The 22,114-nt window shown below is 39.2% G+C and overlaps 3 protein-coding genes across 3 annotated transcripts; 1 reads left to right on the top strand and 2 right to left on the bottom strand.

The window, feature by feature from the left end:
* Positions 1 to 1,503: 1,503 nt before the first annotated feature.
* Positions 1,504 to 5,786, top strand: LOC133980967 (extracellular calcium-sensing receptor-like). The gene is made up of 12 exons (XM_062419855.1): positions 1,504 to 1,769; positions 1,925 to 2,166; positions 2,327 to 2,409; positions 2,668 to 2,847; positions 2,932 to 3,120; positions 3,218 to 3,434; positions 3,477 to 3,760; positions 3,928 to 4,137; positions 4,251 to 4,374; positions 4,596 to 4,789; positions 4,976 to 5,257; positions 5,364 to 5,786. The coding sequence occupies exons 1-12, from the start codon at positions 1,504 to 1,506 to the stop codon at positions 5,784 to 5,786; spliced, it is 2,694 nt and encodes an 897-aa protein (XP_062275839.1).
* Positions 5,787 to 7,892: 2,106 nt separating this feature from the next.
* On the bottom strand, positions 7,893 to 11,649 carry LOC133980966 (extracellular calcium-sensing receptor-like). Its single transcript, XM_062419854.1, has 9 exons — positions 11,510 to 11,649; positions 10,951 to 11,245; positions 10,715 to 10,801; positions 10,217 to 10,486; positions 9,903 to 10,109; positions 9,542 to 9,817; positions 9,108 to 9,335; positions 8,870 to 8,993; positions 7,893 to 8,776 (listed from the first exon to the last, which is right to left on the bottom strand). The coding sequence occupies exons 1-9, from the start codon at positions 11,617 to 11,619 to the stop codon at positions 7,893 to 7,895; spliced, it is 2,481 nt and encodes an 826-aa protein (XP_062275838.1). The 5' UTR covers positions 11,620 to 11,649.
* Positions 11,650 to 14,286: 2,637 nt separating this feature from the next.
* On the bottom strand, positions 14,287 to 18,152 carry LOC133980224 (extracellular calcium-sensing receptor-like). The gene is made up of 9 exons (XM_062418881.1): positions 17,944 to 18,152; positions 17,395 to 17,689; positions 17,145 to 17,231; positions 16,612 to 16,881; positions 16,301 to 16,507; positions 15,939 to 16,214; positions 15,487 to 15,714; positions 15,276 to 15,399; positions 14,287 to 15,197 (listed from the first exon to the last, which is right to left on the bottom strand). The coding sequence occupies exons 1-9, from the start codon at positions 18,150 to 18,152 to the stop codon at positions 14,287 to 14,289; spliced, it is 2,607 nt and encodes an 868-aa protein (XP_062274865.1).
* Between the last annotated feature and the right edge of the window lie 3,962 nt (positions 18,153 to 22,114).

The following is a 22,114-nucleotide window of genomic DNA, read 5'->3' as shown; positions in this document are numbered from 1 at the left end:
TGAGGAGTTATATCAGATAATACATAACAATAATTTGAAATACTGACTTTTTGAGGTGATCATGTTAGAATACATCACAGAAACAATAATGTATTGTAGGGAAAGTAATAAGTAGGTGGTCAGACTTTGGGATTTTACAAAATGTGTGGATAATATCTAAATTACTATTACACCATTAATCATATACTATTTTTATTGTTATGGAGCGTGATTAAAGAAAAGTTGATACATTGAGGCTGCAGTGGTTAAACCATAGCCTCTTCAGCCAGTGGATCTGAATTAAATTATCGCATCACATTTGCAGTGGTCTAATTTTCTTCTTTAAAAAAAAAAAAAAAAAATCCCAAAATAGTACCTGCAGCATCAATTTGAACCTGGCATGAGGGAATTGGCACAGGTTGAGCAGGTGTTTTGTTGAGTCATGAGAACAGATTTCGACCAAGGTCTAATGTGTTGATATTAGGTAAACAAATGCATGTTATGTTAATGGTTATGGTGGAGTTATGTGGATGTAAGCTTGTGCCAATTAGTCTAATGCTAATGTGAATACAATTAAGAGAGAGTAGATAGCCTTGGTGTATCCCTCAATTAACTGTTAAAAAAGCTATGGTCTGAATAAACTGACGATTTTTAATGTAGTATGAAAGTCATTTCCCCCTCAGCTAATGTGTTGTCATGACAGAGATCTCAGCAGCAGCTTCGACTATGCATTGACAGTTTTAGTGAATGTTATTGGATGACAATGGTTATTAACATCCGTTACATTCATATTGATTTCAATTTCAGTGGCCTATTTGTTGGAGTTTTTGTCTGCCTTAAATGCACCTCTTCAAAAAGGAATAACTGCATGGTCTTTATTAAAAAAAAAGTGGTCTCAGATTTTGCTTGCTTTGCTTAGAATCTCTTTTGTGCTTCATACATGTCTTCTTATCATGTCTGTTTTACAGTAAACACCCCAACCAAACAGGTTAGTGGGAACTGTTCTACATCAGACAGGCCTGTTTGAAAAGTAAGAACTAATTGTGCATTAACTTGCACATACACAGACACCCTCCATTTCTAACATCTGCCTACACAAACACCAATCACTGCCAATTATGCTATTGTTGTTTGAGTATCACTCTTGAGAGGAGTGATTTGGGATTGTGTGCATGTGCCATTGTGTTTACTTGCTTGTAATAAAGGCTTTACATCTATTATAAATATCCAACAGTTTATCTGTTCACTTTAGGGTGGGTTGGGGGCAGGTAACCGTGTAGATAACCTGTTAGTTGCCAAAGTTGTATCTACTGTATGAACATTTTCACTTTGACCTGCATCTTGTTTTGCTCCACAGGTGGATGTCTTACAGGGAAAACTTTATTGAGAGAGATTAGATTAGATTTTACTCTTTCTTTGCAGGGACAGTTTATAGATACTGATTGTTTTGCCAATGAAAAAACAAGCTTCGTAACTGAGTATATTGCAGTGTACATATTTCAAGTGTCAAGAACAGCTGCATCCATGTCTTTGTTGTCCTGGCTCTTCACTCTGTGGCCCTCTTCAGCCCTGTCCCTGCTCCTTGTCGGGCTTGTGGACAGACAGTTGGGGCTCAGGGTGGGACTGCAGGTGGTTCAGACATTGACTTGTTCTCAGTGGGCTACACCAAGTACCCATCGTTTGTTCCAGGATGGAGATGTGGTTATTGGTGGGCTCTTTAATGTTCGTCATCAAACTCCAGCTATTGACCATGACTTCACTCAGCTACCACACTACAAACCTTGTGCTGGGTAAAACTCTGCTGTTAATAATGATCTTTTTTCATATCGCATCTGTTCTATTTAAGATGCCAAACTATTCAATATCTAGATTTGTATTTATAGTCTATAGAGTCAATTCAACATTTTGAATGACATGTCTCTCATTCTTTCTCTCCCTGTTTCAGTTTAGAACATGTTCCATTACAGTATATATATGCTATGGTGTTTGCGGTGGAGGAAATCAATCATCTTACAACCCTGCTACCAGGTGTGAAACTGGGCTACCATATACGTAATAGCTGTGGACTTCCCCTGTGGGCTCTCCAGTCAGCACTGTTGATGGTTGGAGGAGACAACACCAGATGTAATTTGACAGCTCCTCTGGACTATTCTGATGGCTATGGAGAAGAAAACGGAGAAAGGAGAGGTAATTTTACCTGTAGCTTGGTTTTTACCTAAATGAAATTCTGTCCAGTTGAATGATGACTGTATAATGAATGCACTGCTGTATTTGAAAAAGAAGCAAACTGTATTCTTCATGCAACAAACCCTTAATTCAATGACACATGTTTTAATGCCCTCATCAGGTGGACAACCTGTTCCCTTGATCATTGGTGGTGCCTCATCAATAACAGCCCAGATACTCTCCAGAATCCTGGGGCCACTCTCTGTACCTTTGGTGAGTTTCAAATGCAGCATAAACACTAAACTGTAAATGTTTCTCTTTGGTTTGAAGGGTTGGTGCAATGTTTCACTTTACTATTTACAACCTCTGCTTAACTGTTGTTACACACTGTACACTGCAAGAAAATAACACAAAAACATTTGGGGATGAAGACAAAAAGAGTGGATGTTAATCAATTTAAACACATCTGCTTCCTTTATAAAACACCTGAAAGTAACAATGTAACTTTTTTGTGTCTTTCAGATCAGTTACCTGGCAAGCTGCCCCTGCTTGAGTGACAGACACCAGTTTCCTAACTTCTTCAGGACCATCCCGAGTGATATTTACCAAGCCCGGGCCATTGCCCAGCTTGCCATTCGCTTCAACTGGACTTGGATTGGAGCAGTGATAGCAAACAATAATTATGGGCATGCAGCATTAAAGGTGATTCCATTTGTAATGTTTCAATATAAATGTTCCGATATTAATACATTTCCTTTGTGTAATCTGTACATTCCTTTTACTTAGGTATTTCAGGAGGAGATTCAGGGGGCAGGGATGTGTCTGGCATTTGTAGAGACTCTGCAAAGGCAAAATATTGTGAATGATGCCAAACGAACAGCACTCACAATTCAGGCCTCAGTTGCAAGGGTGATTCTGATCTTTGCCTGGTATACAGATGTGAGGGAACTGTTTCTGCAACTGGCCAAGATAAATGTGAGAACCTGAAATAAATGTGTAAAATGTTTATTATATTCATTTTATTTAACATTTTTCATTATAAGTAGCTTGTCTGTCCTTTTGCTGTCACAAGGTGACTGACAGACAGTTTCTGGCCAGTGAAGGTTGGAGCACCAGTGGTGATCTTCTCCAGAATCTTGCCACCTCTAAAGTGGCAACTGGTGTTCTTGGTGTGGCCATTCGAAGTTCAGCTATACCAGGATTTGGAAATTTTCTCAGAAGTTTGAACCCATCTCGTGGTCCTTACAATGAGTTCTTCAGAGAATTCTGGGAACAGGAGTTTGGATGTAGTACTGAGGCCACATATCACTCTTCACCACTCAAATATGTAGCACCTCAAAAAAGGTCTAGCCATCCCTCAAATAATTCTACTTCAGCTTTTGCCAAATCATCTCTTCAGAAAGCTTCTTTACCACTCTGCAGGGGAACAGAGTCCCTACAGAGAGTGCAGAGTCTTTTTACTGACATCTCCCAGCTAAGGGTGTCATATAATGTCTACCTTGCTGTTTATGCTGCAGCCCATGCTCTCCACAGCCTTCTCTCATGCCCTGACAGAGATAGCCCTCTCAGTAACAACTCAAATTGCTCATCTCCAAAACACATCAAACCCATAGAGGTAAACCAGATTATAAGCCTTCCCCTGATACAAGAAATGCAGCCTTTAACAACCTATGCTTCTGAAATTCCAACTTCTCACTTTTCATAAATATATTTGTTGCAAGCATCATCACAGGCTTTGTCATTTACAATATGAGCAGTTTCCATATTTTTTTGATTTCACAGCTGTTGCAGCACTTGAACAACATGAACTTCATTACACCACAGGGGGAAAGGTTCTTTTTCCAAGGGGCTGACACTCCAGCAAAGTATGACCTTGTCAACTGGCAGAAAACTCCTGAGGGCTCACAAAAAACAGTTTTGATTGGTCATGTGGATGGGTTCAATCTGCACTTTAGTGAGTCAGTTATTCAGTGGAGCACAGGATCCAATCAGGTAAGTAAAAAGGAAAATGTTATTTATTCAGATATATAACTTTTTTCTTTTTTCATTGAATTTTTGACTTTAGTCAGATGACATGTTATTGGTCCTTGAAAATCTTTGTTTAGGTGCCAATTTCAGTGTGCAGTGAGAGCTGCCCCCCAGGTACCCGAAAGGCTAACCGGAAAGGGGAACCTCTCTGCTGCTTTGATTGTATCCCATGTGCTGAAGGAGAGATTAATAACACAACTGGTGAGGAAATTATTTCACAACATAACAAAAAAATATGTCTGCAGCTTCATGTTCTATTTTCATTGCCTTTTTACAATGTAAAAAATGAGAAACTCATGACTTCTTGCTTCCTTAATGCAGTAACCCTGACTCATATCTCTGTCTTCTAGAAGCTTATCTACACCTTTCCCCTTTTTCTTTCCTTTCCTTTCCTTCCCCTCTCTTCTATTTTCTTCTTCTAGGTTCCCTTCACTGTGAGCACTGTCCAGTTGAGTTCTGGTCCAACACTGAACGAACCGCTTGCATCCCTCACCAGCTGGACTTTCTTTCCTTTAATGAGACCTTGGGCATTACTCTGACTACAGCAGCTGTGTCTGGTGTCATTGTGACAACAGCTGTCTTTGTGGTGTTTCTTTGTTACCGACAAACACCGGTGGTGAGAACACAGAGTAATGTATGCATATACTGTACAAAATCCTCATTGATGTGTAGTTGTAGTTGTATAATGTGAGGACCATTGTCTACATGTTGGTTACAAGGTAGAATTATTACATTAGTGAAGAAAATATAAGGTTAGTTTGATATTTTGGACTTGTCTTTTTTATATATGACTCACTTTTAGGTGCGAGCCAACAATTCAGAATTGAGCTTCCTGCTTCTTCTGTCGCTGAAACTCTGCTTCCTGTGTTCACTGGTGTTCATTGGACGTCCTTCACTCTGGTCTTGTCGGTTCCAGCAAGCAGCATTTGGGATCAGCTTTGTACTTTGCGTTTCCTGCCTCCAAGTCAAAACCGTAGTGGTTCTCGCAGCTTTCCGCTCAGCTCGGCCTGGTGCTGAAGCCTTGATTAAAAGGTTTGGTCCAGGCCAACAGAGAGGAAGTGTTTGCCTACTTACTTGTATACAGGTACTACAGCTATGCTCTACTTTAGATAAAATGTTTGCATATTTTTTCTTATTCCATAATATACATTGATTTAATTATATTTTTACAATGCTTATTTTATATCCAGGTTATCATCTGTGTCATATGGCTGTCCCTCAGTCCCCCTGTGCCCCAATATGATCTGGGTTTCCAAGGGTCAAAGGTAACTCTGAAGTGTTCCATGACCTCTGTTGTGGGCTTCTCTCTGGTTCTGGGTTACATTGGGCTGCTTGCCTGCACCTGCCTCATCTTGGCCTTTCTGGCAAGGAAACTCCCCGATAACTTTAATGAGGCCAAACTGATCACCTTCAGCATGCTGATCTTCTGTGCTGTCTGGGTGGCATTTGTCCCTGCTTATGTTAGCTCTCCTGGAAAATACACTGTTGCTGTGGAGATTTTTGCAATTCTGGCGTCTAGTTATAGTTTACTGTTCTGTATTTTTGCTCCAAAGTGTTTTATCATTCTTATAAGGCCTGAGAAGAACACTAAGAAACACTTGATGGCCAGGTAGCACAGATAAATATAACATTAAATTATTTGGCTAATCAAAGTTAACAAATGTTCTTTGTAATGCCTTCTTTTTAGGTCATTTAAGTTGTGTTCTCAGTTTGCATGTATTTATTTTATTCATTCAATTCTGTATAATTAAATAAAACAATCTTTAATTAATTGTTTTTGATTTTCCTAAAACAGAAAATATTGTATAATGGCATAGTAGCTTATTGATATTGATGTATATGTATCCTCTGGACATTACCTGAAGGCTCTATTCATAATTACTGTTTATAATAAACCATGCAGCATAAAAAACTGCTTGTTTTCTGTGTTGTAGTCTGTGCAAAAAGACCAGTTAGTTAGTTAGTTAGTTAGTTATCAGGAATTGCAGGAAAAGCAAACTTCAGTTGTCTGTCAATGATCATCAGTTCCTGATACCTGCAAGACTGACAAAAATGTCTAGACTAGTTGAACTATGATTTCAGTCGCACCCTTTTTACATGATCACAGTCAACTGACAATTTCTGTCACTTGTATAACAATTGTAACACATACACCAACTGAACAGAAGAGTTTATTCTTCTAACAGCATGCTGTCGTAGCATTGCTAACAACAAAAACATTGTATGGAGGTTACCCATACGTCTTTGCAGGTTATCTAGTACAGTGTAGGACTAAAATACAAAAAATCAACTAACCCTATCCCCTTGTCATTTTTGTTTTCTGAGCTTCGTCAGCTTATCTGAACAGTTCACAACCTTTACTACCTTGCCGAACACAGTTCTGGGCTTCATTGTGGATTGTAGTGAATGAGGGTTTAGTGAAAATTGTAGCCTACTTTGCTGTTAAAGTTACACAAGTCTGTCTTAAAACATTAGTCAGGTTCCTATATGACAGTGACATGTTTTTTTTGTTGTTGCTGTAATCATTCTTCCTGTTCATAATGGCCATTCAAAAATCCCTTTAAAATGCCCTGACAATGTAACTGATAGGGAACAAAATCTAGAGTCCTCATTGTGTGCACAAATGTATTTGAAAGTTTATCTGAAGTAAATGTGAGGCTTCAACAATCTGAGTAAGTCAAAACAAGGGAATATCTTCCACAATTGCAGTCTTTTTACATACATTTCCCTCTTTGTATTTTCCCAGACAGTCTTATCAAAGAACACTTTGGAACTTTCGATATAAGATGGCATTATCTACTTGATTTGACTGATTTAGATGTCTGAAGTCTCATTAGTTAGTTTCAGATAAACTTCTAAATAGCTACATTGTTGCATGGAAAGACTATGGATTTTTTCTCCAATCACTTACATTGAAAACACATAAGGAATACCAATATGAGCAGGAAGAATGATTATAGCAAGCCTCAATGTCTCAATGTTCATGTGGGCACCAGACTATTGTTACAGACTTGAAAAATTGTGAACTCATCCTTTTTAGTGTGTTCAACAAGGTGGTTAGGCTGATGGCACGTTTTGATGGCAATCGCCACCTTTCAGTTTTGTTGAGTCTTCTTTTGTCTTTGAAAGGGGTGCCTTAGTAGGCTGGAATAAGGTGCCGACCATGGCTTAGGTGGCACTGTGTTAGTGTCAAGTTGTGTTAGGGTACAATATCTCAGCTCAGATGCTTGTATTGGGTATATTTAATATGATCAGCGTTGGCAACAGTTCCTTTGTACTCAAGAAAAGTAACAGAAAATTCCTTATTTTACTGTAAAGATCAGATTTTATTGCTGTTGAGTTTTTTGTATCTTTAATTTGGGAGTACCTTTGGGTGCAGTGACAAACATTCACACCCATACACACAGCATGTATTATAGCATTTCTATTAGCATGTAAGATTACATAGAAAATCACATTTCATCAAATAAAAAAGGTGCTTTTGACATAAAATACATAGAACATAAAAAAATGAATAAATCATAGTGTTCAAGTTCTTAACCATGAATGTACATGTTGAGATATTTCATATTCAAATACATTTTTGGCATCAGTTCTGCTTTTCCGATATTTAAAATTATATTAATAAACTATTTTACTGTCAGTATTTATGTATTCTACATTGCACTACTGTATAGAAACCAAGGATTCATTTGGTCTTATGAAACAAACTGCAGCTTTTATGGAGTAATGCCTCGACCCATGATTGCTTTCTTTGTGTTTCTCTCTGGTCTCAGCAGAATTATGTAACATTTGGGGCCAAACAGTGCCACCAAGAGGCCAAAACTGGAAGCTAGGATGGCAAATACCTCCACAGCATCTGCATATTTGCCTGGAGAGCTAATGTAAGCAGGGACAAAGGCCACCCACACAGCACAGAAGATCAGCATGCTGAAAGTGATTAGTTTAGCCTCATTGAAGTTGTCTGGAAGATTCTTAACCAGAAATGCTAGCAGGAAGCTGAGGATAGCCAGTAAGCCAATATATCCCAGCGACACGGCAAACCCAATAGTGGAGCCAACTACACACTCATAAACTATCTTGTCATTGTGGTATTGAGTGTTTTTATGAGGAGCTGGTGAAGATGTGACAAGCCACAGAGTGCAGATTGCTGCCTGGATAGATGTAAGAGCCAGAACTGTCCCTCTCTGCTGCATAGCACCAAACCACTTCAGACTGGCTCCACCTCCTGGTTTGGAGGCCTTGAAAACAGCCAGAACCACCAGGGTTTTCACCAGGATACACGAGACACAAAGCACAAAGCTGATTCCAAATGCTGCATGTCTCAGCTGGCATGTCCATAGTCTGGGACGACCAATGAACAGCAGTGAACACAGAAAACATAGTTTCAGTGAGATTAAGAGCAGGAAACTCAGTTCTGAATTGTTAGCGCGTACCAGGGGGGTACTGCGGTGATAAATGAAGATCCCCAGGACAACAGTGCAGATAGATGTGCCCAGCAATGATGTGGTTTTCAAACAAATACCCAGAGGCTCATGGTAGGAGAGGAACTCAATTTTCTTAGGTACACATTGGTCACGCTGCGGGGCGGACCAGAAGTCGTCTGGACAACTTGTGCACTCCATAGCATCTATGAGAGTAGAGGAAGTGTTCAGATAATATTTGTCAAATGAAATATTAATAAATGAACACTCACCTGTATTATTGCTGATTTTTCCCTCTGAACAAGGGATGCAATCAAAACAGCACTCAGGTTGACCCTTCTTTCTGGCCTTTCGGAAACCTGGAGAACAGCTCTGACTGCACACTGATCGGGGGGGCTATAAGATAAATAAAAACTAATATCTGTCATTCTACACATACAATGCGAAAATTGAAAATTGAAAACTGATCAAATGTCCAGAAGGAAAGTTGGCTGAAAATGCAGAATTGACCTCTTTGGATTCAAAGTTCCAGAAGATTTTGTCCTCATCAATTGTGAGCTCTTCGCCTTTGATCACTGACTTCTTAACTGCACCCACAGTTTGAACTTTTATTTTTCCATCAGGGAGCCACTGCCAGTTCATAATATCATATATTGGTAAAGCATCACCATTCTCATCAAATGACACTTGATCACCAAATGGTGTGGTGAAGTTGACCTTTTGTAAATAATACACAAGCTATGTAAATTATAATATGGGATAGAGGAAAAGCAAAGAAGACGTAAAAAAAAAGGAGGGAATTCAGAGCAGTGATAATACTGTATATTTAGTGACAATATATCATTTCTATCCATTATATGACCCAGCAGTGGGGAAAACTGCAAGAAATACTAAGGCACAGGATTTAATCACATGGAAAGGTCAAGTGTAAGTGAATATCACACCTGCCACGGCTCCAGTCTTTGCAAAGTGGCACAGCTGCGCCTGTTGAAAGGCCCTCTGCCTGGTACACACTGCAGCATGTCATCGAGGGCGTGCGCTAGAGCATACACAGCCTTGTACACATTATACTCGGGCCTGAGGTTAGAAAGATCCAAAAACTCAGTTTCCACATTTTCTAGGTCCTCCTCTCCTGTGCATAGTGCTCCCCCAGATTCCACCCAACCTGCCAGAGGTGGCGTAAGTCTGCACTGAAATGTGTGTTCCCAAAATTGATTTATCTGAAATATTCAAAACTATGTTATAGACAATAACTTTGTAGTATTTCAACAAATACAACATCAGATTGAAAGGTTAGAATCTCACCATGTTATTGCTATAACTGTTGTTGTGATGTAGGTCTGGATGTATTCTTAACAGGAAATCCTTCAGGCTTGGTATTTCTCCTCGGCGGATGGCAATGCCCAGTGTGCCACCCAAGTATGGCATGAGGTCGGGGGTCTGGAGCACAGCAGCTGCTGTCCAGGCTTCACTGGCAATCCACTGACGGCCTGTCACATTCTGCCTCATCACCTGTGCAAAGCATTATATAAAAAATATAAATGTACACTCAAAGTATGTGTCTAGTCTTCTGAAGTACAGATAAGTCATTGAATCTAGTTTTGGATCAAACCACTAACCTCTTTCATGAGGGAAATCATGTGACTCTCATGTGCAAATACAATGACCACACGAGCTGTGGATTTCTTCATTACATCCACAATCCTCCTTAGCTCAGCTCGGTCATTACCCCAGGGCAAAACCTCCAAATAGGCCAGACAACCTCCACCAGACTGAGCCAGGTCAGCTTGGAATGATCGGGCAGCATGGAGTCCATAGTCATCATCACTGACGAGCAGACCTGCCCAAGTCCAGCTGAACCGTTTAAGAATCTGAATCATAGCCCGCACCTATTTGAAAAGAGAGTGGAGTGATTAGTGTGCAGGTGGGTTCATCATTTTAGCGAAAAACTGCACAACGGATCATTAATTGTTGCCTTTCTGCTTTGTTATCTGAGATCAAACACCCCTGTTAATGACAAAAAGAATGTGGCTGGTCATATACAACAGAAATAGTTGTGTCATTGAAATTCAGGAAAACTGCACATGATATGTTTTACCCATTTTCATTTTTCTGACCTGGAAAGCATCACTTGGGATCGTCCTAAAGAAGGATGGAAACTTTTGCCGGTCACTAAGACAGGAACATGTGGCAAAATAACTCACCTGTGAGATAAAAACAGACTACATCCATAACAATTTCAAAGGCTTTATGGGTCTTTCACCTTTTTAAGGTTGAATATTTTATGTTTAAAATTGTAAATTCAATCAAAATCTTCCAAAATAATTGATAGTAAGTAATGCAGAAAACTTACCATAGGCACTCTGTACAAACCTAAGACAGTAGAGATAGCAATCGAACGTGTCGAGGAAGAATCGCCCACAATCCCCAGAACTGGAGGGGCTCCTACACAGCCCTTATCGAACATAAATTCCTCCTCTTGACCATTAACTAATGACAATGCTGCACGGAATCCAATTCCTAGTTTGACACAGTTATCATACAGACTGTATCCCAGAGTCACATTAGGCAGCAGGTTGGAGTTTCTGTTGATCTCATTAATAGCAAAAGCCATGGTCTGGGCCTGCCTGAATCCTAGAACATCAAAACTAACATAAAAATGACACAATTTATGTTTTGTTAAAAAAAAACTAAAATTATATGATACAGTAAATGTACACAGATACATGAACAAGTACATTTTCAAAAAATTAAGTCAGTTGAATAGCAATAATTATTATACATGGATTGAAAAACAACAAAACATCACGGCAGCAAAAAAGTAATATATTTCTCTCATAATACTATTTTATTACAAATTAGATTGATTTTTCCCCAGTTCTTTCTTTTTGCTGCTTTTCTGACAAACTCACTCATGGCAGGTAGGCTCTTGTGGCTCTGAGGTAAAAGACAGGTCAGGAAAGACAGAAAAGAAGTGGATTTCAAACAGTCCACCCAGAACCACATCTCCAGCCTTGTGCATCCCATTGAGATGAAACTGTCCCTGTAATCTGCACGAGGCAGAATAAAGAGGGGAAGACATGGCAGAGGAAACATATGAAGACACTAACAGGAAATACATCTGCAAGAGCAAATCTAAAAATGCCCACATAACTTTCCTCCTATTTACTCCTTTTCTGAGTCCAGTGATTTAGTTTAATCGCAATAAGACCCCTTTTTATTGACTTGCAATGTAATTTATTCTTGCATGCACCACCTATTAGGGCAGGAGAAGAAGTAGGGGCAGGGCCAAAGATGCATTTAATTCCATATTGATTTTGTATTGAGGCAGAATTAATGTGTTGTCATTTAATAGCATTTCACCAAAACAATGTCAGCAACCGCCCCACCCCATATTATTTATAGACAGAAATGTCTGAAAGTTGCATGACAATCAACTTAGTATATGGCTTTTAAGTTTGTTGAACATCACATAGAGTAGACATTTCCATATGTATATTAGATTAATGTCATTAGTCTTGTCATTACTTACCAATAAAACACACATTTATTTACCACTTTGCAAACATCAGGGCAGACAGTAAGAAAGAGCCAGTGCATAGTGAGGATAACCACATATATGTGTGGGGACACGAGCAGACCAAAGTAAGTTAAACATTTCTCAAGTCAGCCCCTGATGTATTAACTTAACTATTGTCTAGTCAGAGTTTACTAAAATGTCCACTAGAGGGTAGCAGCAGACTAAGATATTTGTTATTGTCTTCCCATCCATTTTCCACTGCTCCTCTGCCTCTGTTTTATTGGGGGTTATTGCATATGACTGGTATTGTGCACAAACATGAATGCATCTGCTTATATATTTGTCTGTCCAATGAACATAACCTAATTTCATTTATGCTGAGTACATTTATATACATATTCTGAATTTACTCTTGCTCCTCACCTGAAATGTAGCAATATACTAAAATGATGGCTTTGTCTAAAACTCAAAAGGTATCTTATTTAAAAGGCATTTAAAAGAAAAACTTGCAACTCGAGTTTAGTAATATCCCTTGAACTGATGCCTAAATTAAACCTGTGTGAAGCAAGCACAAGAGGATATTATGTTGTAAATGAAACTCAAAAACAATGAGAAAACTGACATTTTTGAATTTTATAGTCTCTGATGCAAATTAGTTAACCCATGAGCGAAACCACAAGGCAGAAACTTAATCATTGTGAATTTTGAACTTAATTTCAATGACGACTTCAGAAAATAATTCTAATAATGAATACAAAAATACAGGAAAAAAATACAGAAACTTGCTCTCCTGTATAAAAACTTATCCTGTAGTGTATCTGATCATTGCAGAGTTTCCAGGGGTGATTATTGTTCAAATTGCTTGTGGTTCAATAAATATCCAAGTTTGCACAGGGCACTTTGGTTAAAGGTTGTGGACTAATCTTAGCTTATTATTCTTTTGAATGTGAAGAGGGTTTATTTATTATTACTACTGTATTATTATTTTGGTCACTTTTCTGATATGAAATAGGATCCCTGCTGTAAAATCCAGCTAGAACCAGTTTAAAATGTTAGCTGCTCTTGCTGGATTTCTACCTGCTGAGTCGGCTTGCACAAGCTGGTTTAACTGATGATCAGTTGGTAGACCAGTTTTGTGTAGATGGTTTAAGCTAGGTTTTTGACAGCCGATAAACCAGTTACAAATTCCGTGCAGGTAGCTGGCGTACCAGCTATTAAAAAGTTTTCCAGCTACCAGTTCTGAGCTAGTATCTGGTTGAAGCTGGTTTGAGCTAGGTTTTGACAGTTAATAGGTGGGCCTACCAACTGTCAAAAACCTAGCTCAGATTGGTCAAACCGGTTACCAGCTCAAGCAGGATTTTCCAGGAGGGATGTCTACCATACAGTAAACATGGGAGTTCTGGGGTTTTTTTTGTAAAATTGAGTTGACCTTTGAGGCAACAAAGGTATCACGGTAGGCATTTTCATTAGTACTGTATATTTTATTTCAGATGTTAAATTTGGTATTTTTTGAAATAATGAATTGAATTTCATTCCATAATTTGACTGTATGTTGTTTAATGAATACTTTCCTCTTTTGTTGTTTTGATATGATGAGGTCCAACACTCAATTATGTTTAATTAATGTTGGAGTGATTTCCAAAAATGAACTACTGGAATTATTTTTTTGTGCTCGTCTATAATATAATCCCCCTCGGAAAAAGTGTAGTATTTTTTTTTTTTTTTTGTTTCCCACTGTGCAACCACTGCAAATGCATAAACTGATGCTGTTCCAAATGTCCCATTGGCAAGTAGCTTCCTCAAAATCAAAGTCACTTGTGTAAGAAAGTAACTTGATTAGGGATTGACATTTTCTGCCATTTGAGGTTGTAAAATTGTATGCTTAAACCAAGTCTATGCCAAGTGTACAGTAGCCTAGTGCAAAAATACAACATTCCTGTGTTTGCCATTGCTAGTGAGATGGCACTCAACTTTTTCACACAGCTCAATTTTTTTTCCCATCTTTTAAATTCAAGGAAATAGAAAGTTAAATTATCAGAAAAAACTGCAAGTATCACTTTAAATCATTCTTTATTGCGTCTAGTTTCCTCTGCTTAAGACCACTAATAAACAAGAAAACAGATGGGATAAAATAGATTTATTCATTTTGTACAGAAAGTGATACTTTTATCATTTGTTGATGACCCGACCCATGATTGCTTTCTTTGTGTTTCTCTCAGGTCTCAGCAGGATTATGTAACATTTTGGGCCAAACAGTGCCACTAAGAGGCCAAAACTGGAAGCTAGGATGGCAAATACCTCCACTGCATCTGCATATTTGCCTGGGGAGTTCACATAAGCAGGGACAAAGGCCACCCACACAGCACAGAAGATCAGCATGCTGAAGGTGATAAATTTGGCCTCATTGAAGTTGTCTGGAAGATTCCTTGCCATAAATGCTAGCAGGAAGCTGAGGATAGCCAGTAACCCAATGTAACCCAGCAATACGGCAAACCCAATAGTGGAGCCAACTACACATTCATAAACTATCTTGTCATTGTGGTATTGAGTGTTTTTATGAGGAGCTGGTGAAGATGTGACAAGCCACACAGTGCAGATTGCTGCCTGGATAGATGCAAGAGCCAGAACTGTCCCTCTCTGCTGCATAGCACCAAACCACTTCAGACTGGCTCCACCTCCTGGTTTGGAGGCCTTGAAAACAGCCAGAACCACCAGGGTTTTCACCAGGATACATGAGACACAAAGCACAAAGCTGATTCCAAATGCTGCATGTCTCAGCTGGCATGCCCATAGTCTTGGACTGCCAATGAACAGCAGTGAGCACAGAAAACATAATTTAAGTGAGATTAAGAGCAGGAAACTCAGTTCTGAATTGTTGGCGCGTACCATGGGTGTGCTGCGATAATAGATGAAAATGCCCAGGACAACAGCACAGATTAATGTGCCCAGCAATGATGTGGTGGTTAAGCAGATACCCAGAGGCTCATGGTAGGAGAGGAATTCTGTTTTCTTAGGAACACAATGGTCATGCTGGGGGCTGGACCAGAAGTCTTCTGGACAACTTGTGCACTCCGTAGCATCTGTGAAAATAGGGAAGATGTTGAGATTCATGTTTATATTATATCTCAAAACTACAATATTTAAAAACTGAAACTAACCAGTCACATTACTGATCTTTCCTTCTGAACAAAGGATGCAGTCAAAACAGCACTCAGGTTGACCCTTCATTCTGGCCATGCGGGTACCTGGAGGACAGCTCTCACTGCACACTGACCGGGGTGGCTGTAAAAAGTATAATAAATATCTGTTATTGTGCACTACTTAACCCTACTATATTGAATTATTTGTGGGCCAAAGAATAAAGATTACCCCTTGGATTTCAAAGTTCCAGAAGATTTTGTCCTCATCAATTGTGAATTCTTCACCTTTGATCACTGACTTCGTAACTGCACCCACAGTTTGAACTTTTATTCTTCCATCAGGGAGCCACTGCCAGTTCATAATATCATATATTGGTAAAGCATCACCATTCTCATCAAATGACACTTGATCACCAAATGGTGTGGTGAAGTTGACCTTTTGTAAATAATACACAAGCTATATAAATCAAAATATGGGATAGAGGAAAAGCAAAGACGACATGTAAAAAAAAAAGGGATTTCAGAGCAGTGATAATACTGTGTATTTAGTGAAAAGACAATTTCTGCAATGGTAATACCATCCATTATACGACCCAGCAGTGAGGAAAACTCTGGAAGAAATACTTAATCACAGTATTTATCATATGAACAGGTTTAGTGTACTGTAAGTGAATATCACACCTGCCACGGCTCCAGTCTTCGCAAAGTGGCACAGCTGCACCTGTTGAAAGGCCCTCTGCCTGGTACACACTGCAGCATGTCATCAAGGGCATGCGCCAGAGCATACACAGCCTTGTACACATTGTACTCAGGCCTGAGGTTAGACACATCCAAAAACTCAGTCTCCACATCCTCTAGGTCCTCCTCTCCTGTGCATAGTGCTCCCCCAGATTCCACCCAGCCTGCCGGAGGTGGCGCAAATCTGCACTGAAATGTGTGTTCCCAAAATTGATTTACCTGAAATATATTCCAAACTATGTGTCATAAACTATACCTTTGTAGTATTTTTGCAAATACATCAGATTGAAAGGTTAAAATCTCACCAAGTTATTTTCATAACTGTTGTTATGATATAGGTCTGGATGTGTTCTTAACAGAAAATCCTTCAGGCCTGGTATTTCTCCTCGGCGGATGGCAATGCCCAGTGTGCCACCCAAGTATGGCATGAAGTCAGGGGTCTGCAGCACAACACCTGATGTCCAGGCTTCACTGGCAATCCACTGACGGCCTGTCACATTCTGCTTAACCACCTGTGCAATTCATTATACCAAATATATAAGTTCATACTTAAAGTATGCGTCTAGTCTTCTGAATTACACAGTCATTGAGTCTTGTTTTGGATCAAACCACTAACCTCTTCCATGAGGGAAATCATGTGACTATCGTGTGCAAATACGATGACCACACGAGCTGTGGATTTCTTCATTACATCCACAATCCTACTTAGCTCAGCTGGATCTTTACCCCAGGGCAAAACCTCCAAATAGGCCAGACAACCTCCACCAGACTGAGCCAGGTCAGCTTGGAATGATCGGGCAGCATGGAGTCCATAGTCATCATCACTGACGAGGAGACCTGCCCAAGTCCAGCTGAACCGTTTAAGAATCTGAATCATAGCCCGCACCTATTTGAAAAGAGAGTGGAGGGATTAGTGTGCAGGGGGGTTTATCATTTTAGTGAAAAACCAATTAAACAGGTTCTAAAATGGACCATGTCTAATTTTTCCCATTTAGTTTTGTTTGTTATCTGAGACCATATCTGAGACAGATAACGACACAAAACAGTGGGTCGTCATATACAAGAGGATCAACTGTGCCATTGCAATACAGGCATGAGAAGAGTACATGACATGTTTTACCTATTTTCATTTTTCTGATAGATACTCACCTGGAATGAATCACTTGGGATCGTCCTAAAGAAGGATGGAAACCTTTTCCGGTCACTCAGACAGGAGCATGTGGCAAAATAACTCACCTGTGAAAGACAGACTGCACATCCCTAAAACATTCAAAGCCTTTACAGGTTCGTTATACTTTTTTTAAGATAATTATTCCATGTTTAAAATTGAAACTAAATGTTAAATTCAATCAGAATCATCCAAAAATGATTATGACGAGAGGTAAAGTGTAAAACTTACCATAGGCACTCTGTACAAACCTAAGACAGTGGAAACAGCAATAGTACCAGTAGAGGAATAATCACCCACAATCCCTGGGACTGGAGGAGCTCCTACACAGCTCTCATCTAATATAAACTCCTCCTCTTGACCACTGACTAATGACAATGCTGCACGAAATCCAACTCCTAGATTGACGCAGTTATCATACAGACTGTATCCCAGAGTCACATTAGGCAGCAGGTTGGAGTTTCTGTTGATCTCATTAACAGCAAAGGCCATGGTCTGAGCATGTCTGAATCCTAGAACATCAAAACTAACAGAAAAAAACACTGCAACTTATACATATATAAAGACATGATACAATAACTGTCAAAAAAGGTGTATGTTGCACAAGTGGCATATTTTGCAAACAATTAAGCCAGTCAAATAGTAACTTTATAAGTTTTATAATTAAATTGAAAAAAGATTGAAATACAATTATTTTTAATATCTGGATAACAAGAATACATTCAAAAATGGGATGATTTCCCCCAGTTTCTGCTTGTTGTTGTTTTTTGACAGACTCACCCATGGCAGGTAGTGTCTTGTGGCTCTGAGGTAAAAGACAGGTCAGGAGAGACAGAAAAAAAGTGTACTTTAAACAGCCCACCCAAAACCACATCTCCAGCCTTATGCATCCCATTGAGATGAAATTGTCCCTGTAACTGGCAAGAGGAGGAATAAAGAGGGAAAGACACAGCACAGGAAACATATGAAGACAAGAACATGGAGTACATGAGCAAGAGCAAATCTAAAAATGTCCACATGACTTCCCTCCTGTTAACTCCCTTCCTGAGCCCATTCAAGTTTATTGCTATGTCAGCCCTTTTTATTGGCCTGTAGTATAGTTTAATTTTGCATGCACAGCCCATTAGGGCCGGAGTAGGGGCAGGGCCTAAAACCATCGTTTTGTCTCAAGCCAACCAAGTTTTTGGCCTATTCTCTTTTAAAGAGACAGAGCATAATTAAGTCCCACCCAACCCAGAGGGAAAAACAATTCATCCCTCAATTGAGTTTGTATTGCATGAAGGTGCCTCCTTGTCACATCTGTCTACTAGAAATAAACAGAAAAATGCATGAAAGCTGCTGTGTGGTGGGATATACTGCCGCCAAGATAAAAAGCATAGAACTAAGTTTTTAAAAGCTGATGAACCGAAAAACTGCCGTACTGTGAAGACACAGGCCTGAGCTGTGTTGCATGGACAGCTCACAGCTAAAAAACTTCTGTATGAATATAAAAACCAAAAGGTTATTTAATTGAAATGTATGCCATTTTTGTAATAGATGTTTAAATCACAGAATAGTTAACCTGAATTCAGCTAAAATGCTATCTTTGAAAAGGTCCTGAGTGGGAAATGATTGCATGTCTGTGTGTGTGAAATCCTCTACTATGTTTAAAAACAGTAGTTGCTATATCAGCTGTGAAAAGTGTCATGCCAGCCTGTTATGTAGCAACCCAGTCAGGGCATTTCGTGAAATAGTAACAAAATTAAATCTGTAGATCCGTGTACATGGACACACTTTTTCCAATTAATCATGACACACAGCATGACTTTAAAACTAATGTAATTCAATTGGAAGTATATTTCGTGCCTACACCACATTTGCCTAACTTCCACCAACTATGACATCTACATTGTATAAGTTACACATTTCCATGTTTGGATTTGGCGGGTTGGGTTGATGGTTACACAGATGAGTGGCAAAAAGTGGACTTTGCTGCAGTAGACTGTTGTTTGCCTCCCATTTACAACCGCAAGTGTCATGTTTCCAACTGCAAGTCAGGACATTTTTGTTTTAGTGGTATTTATGTAGCCATGACAATGAAGGTAGCCTAACTTTCTGCAAGTAACATTAGTAATTTAATCATTTATGTGATCATTTTAACCCAACCATGATCTTTCTCTAACCTTAACCAAATGGGTTTTTGTGCCTAAACATAACCAAACCTTAACCCTGCAGCATTGTCACTCCATAAAACATTATTTTCTAACAGTGATCAGTAACAGTTTCTGAGTCCTGACAGAAAAAACGTGGTATAGGCACGAAATATACCTCCTATTGAAACACATTTGTTTGAAAGTTGTACTGAGTGTCACGAAAAAAATTGAAAATAAGTGTCTACACAAATCTATAGATTACATTTCGTGAGTATTTCACAAACTGCTGGGAGTTGTATTTAGTGGAGTTTGCTTGTATTATTTCTACTGTTTCTACTGTACTCCCTTGCATTCATACATTGCATCTTAGCACGTACTATGTAACAGGTTTCAGTTTATGCTATAAATTAACTTTTCCACTCTGGTAGACAGAGGGCGCTAGAATAATTCTTTGAAATAATGAAATCTAATGTTTTTTGCTAGCTACAAGAAATGTGTTCATGTTTCAGCCCTTGATTGCATATTATTGCACCGATTGTGTTCCCCTCCAGTGGGCGTGGTTTTCACAGTATGACGCATGGTGCTCTGACTCTATGGCCTGCGTTCATGCCATGTGACTGTCGAACCCCGGTGACAGCGTTGGTTAAGTAACAAACATGGCATAACCCCAGATTCAGAGAGTATAGGCGCAGTGGTCATTATTTCAGTGTGTTTTCAGTTCATGATCGTTAATTGTAACATTTTGGTGGCCTAAAAAAAGTTTTGTTCAATGTTTGGTTGTACTAGACCCTCTAAGGAGTTTGATGTTCAACTTTTCCAGTAAGTCCATTTTATTTTAATGGTGTTAGAACTGCTTACTAAACAAGCCCTACCCCAGACTTGTCACTCCGTATTACCCCTCCCTAAGAGTTACAGAAAAGAAGGAAAGAATGGTAAGTCAGAGCTGATGTCACCCCAGTGGCGAATACCTGGCAGCTATGCGTACGGTTACTGCAGCTGTGTGACGTTCCGGACCCTCCCGTGAGGACGTCTCCCCTCAGTGGTCCGAAGAGCCCCAGCGCAGCTCCAGTGAGCAGCCCAACCGTGGTGGTAAGTATAGTTCAGTTTTGATTTGTGTAGTCCTGGAGAGAGAGAGATGGGTGGTCGCCGACTCCCTTCTGATTCCTACGCGGTCTGGTGTCTTCTCTCATCAGGTGCCATGCTCTCTGTGATCTGCTGCCGATCAGCTGTGACCCCTTATCAATCAGTCACTCCCGCCAAACAAATGGGCAGGAAGTGACCTCTCACAACAGACAACCTATAATGTGCATAGCTGCCAACTCTCAGGTTTCCTACCCAGCTCTGCTCAACCAATAAACCAAAAGGAAAAAGAGAAACCCTAAACCTATCCATAACAATGGTCTTAAGCCTGATTATTTTGCTAACAAAACTTGTATTAGCATTTTAACAATTAACCAGGCACTGCAAATGCACCATGCATTATGCCCTGATGCTAGCTGACAGCTTCACTTTCTTGTCCAAATGTGGTCACTTATCATTATTTTTGGCTCCAAAAATTCAACATGGTGAAGATCAAAATGCCAAACTTGAGGCTTCAAAATGAGAGTCCACAAACCAATGGGTGACATCACAGTGGCTATGTCCATCTTTTTTTTTTTGTCTTTATTTTTACAGTCTATGGCCAAAATGTTGACAGAAAGTTGACACTGAAGACCAGTGACACTGAAAAAAGAAACTGACAGAAAAAACCCCAACTCTCACTCACTGAAAGAGACAAATGGACATGTAGAAAAAACCTGAAGGTTGACATTGAAAAACACATCATAAAGCCAAAAATATCAATATATAAATTGAATTAAGATGTCATTTTGTTGTATTATTTTTCAGTTTCCCATGCTTACACTTGTTTCAGTGCCAATATAAGTGATTCATTGCCACTATTTTCTTTTTCAGTTCAGGTTTTGTTTTCAATTGCAAAATTTTATTTTTGATGACAATATTTAAATGTCACTGTTCTAACCCCATACATCAATATTTATATATATATAAACCTATATAAAGCATATAATTCAATCACTTTAACAGGTCAAGTGTAAGTGAATATCACACCTGCCATGGCTCCAGTCTTTCCAAAGTGGCACAGCTGTGTCCTCTGAAAGGTCCTCTGCCTGATACACACTGCAGCATGTCATCGAAGGCATACGCCAGAGCATACACAGCCTTGTACACATTGTACAATATAAGCCACATCAATTTACTTTAAAGGGAAGGAGGAATTATCACGGCAAGAAAAAACATCTGTCAGTGTTCATTTCGACACCTGACTATTGTTCTAAGACAGATTTGAAAAACTGTGATCATTTGATATTTAATTTTGCTTTTTAATTACAGTGACCTGAAACTTGATTTGTTGATAGGTAGTTTCTGATTAACGTAAAATTGATACAGTGTGATAGATTATGATTATTAACTATAAAGAATAGAGAGGGAGTCTACTGAAACTTAACTAAACGAATGCTGAGTGGCTCAAAACTAATGACTACTGATTACATAAACATATACACCCTCACGTAAAGTTTTACTTAGTCTCTCATAACTTTATAATTATCCTTCCATTACTTACACTTTATTTCAAGTAAAGTAAGGGTCATCCTATATAGTCACAGTTACAATGTTACCCTTGTCCATAAAACGTGGTTGGCACTTTACCTTGACTTGTTTCCCCTCATTTTCACATGATTAGAGCTGGTTTATGCATAGTATATTTAATATATTTGTCTCAATTTATTAAGCTAGTCCAGATGGGCTTCAATTAGCAA

This window comes from Scomber scombrus, chromosome 5 (assembly GCF_963691925.1).
Source record: "Scomber scombrus chromosome 5, fScoSco1.1, whole genome shotgun sequence".
In the NCBI taxonomy this organism is placed as follows: domain Eukaryota; kingdom Metazoa; phylum Chordata; class Actinopteri; order Scombriformes; family Scombridae; genus Scomber; species Scomber scombrus.
Note: the sequence above shows the minus strand (reverse complement) of the source record. Positions and strands in the feature narration are given on the sequence as shown.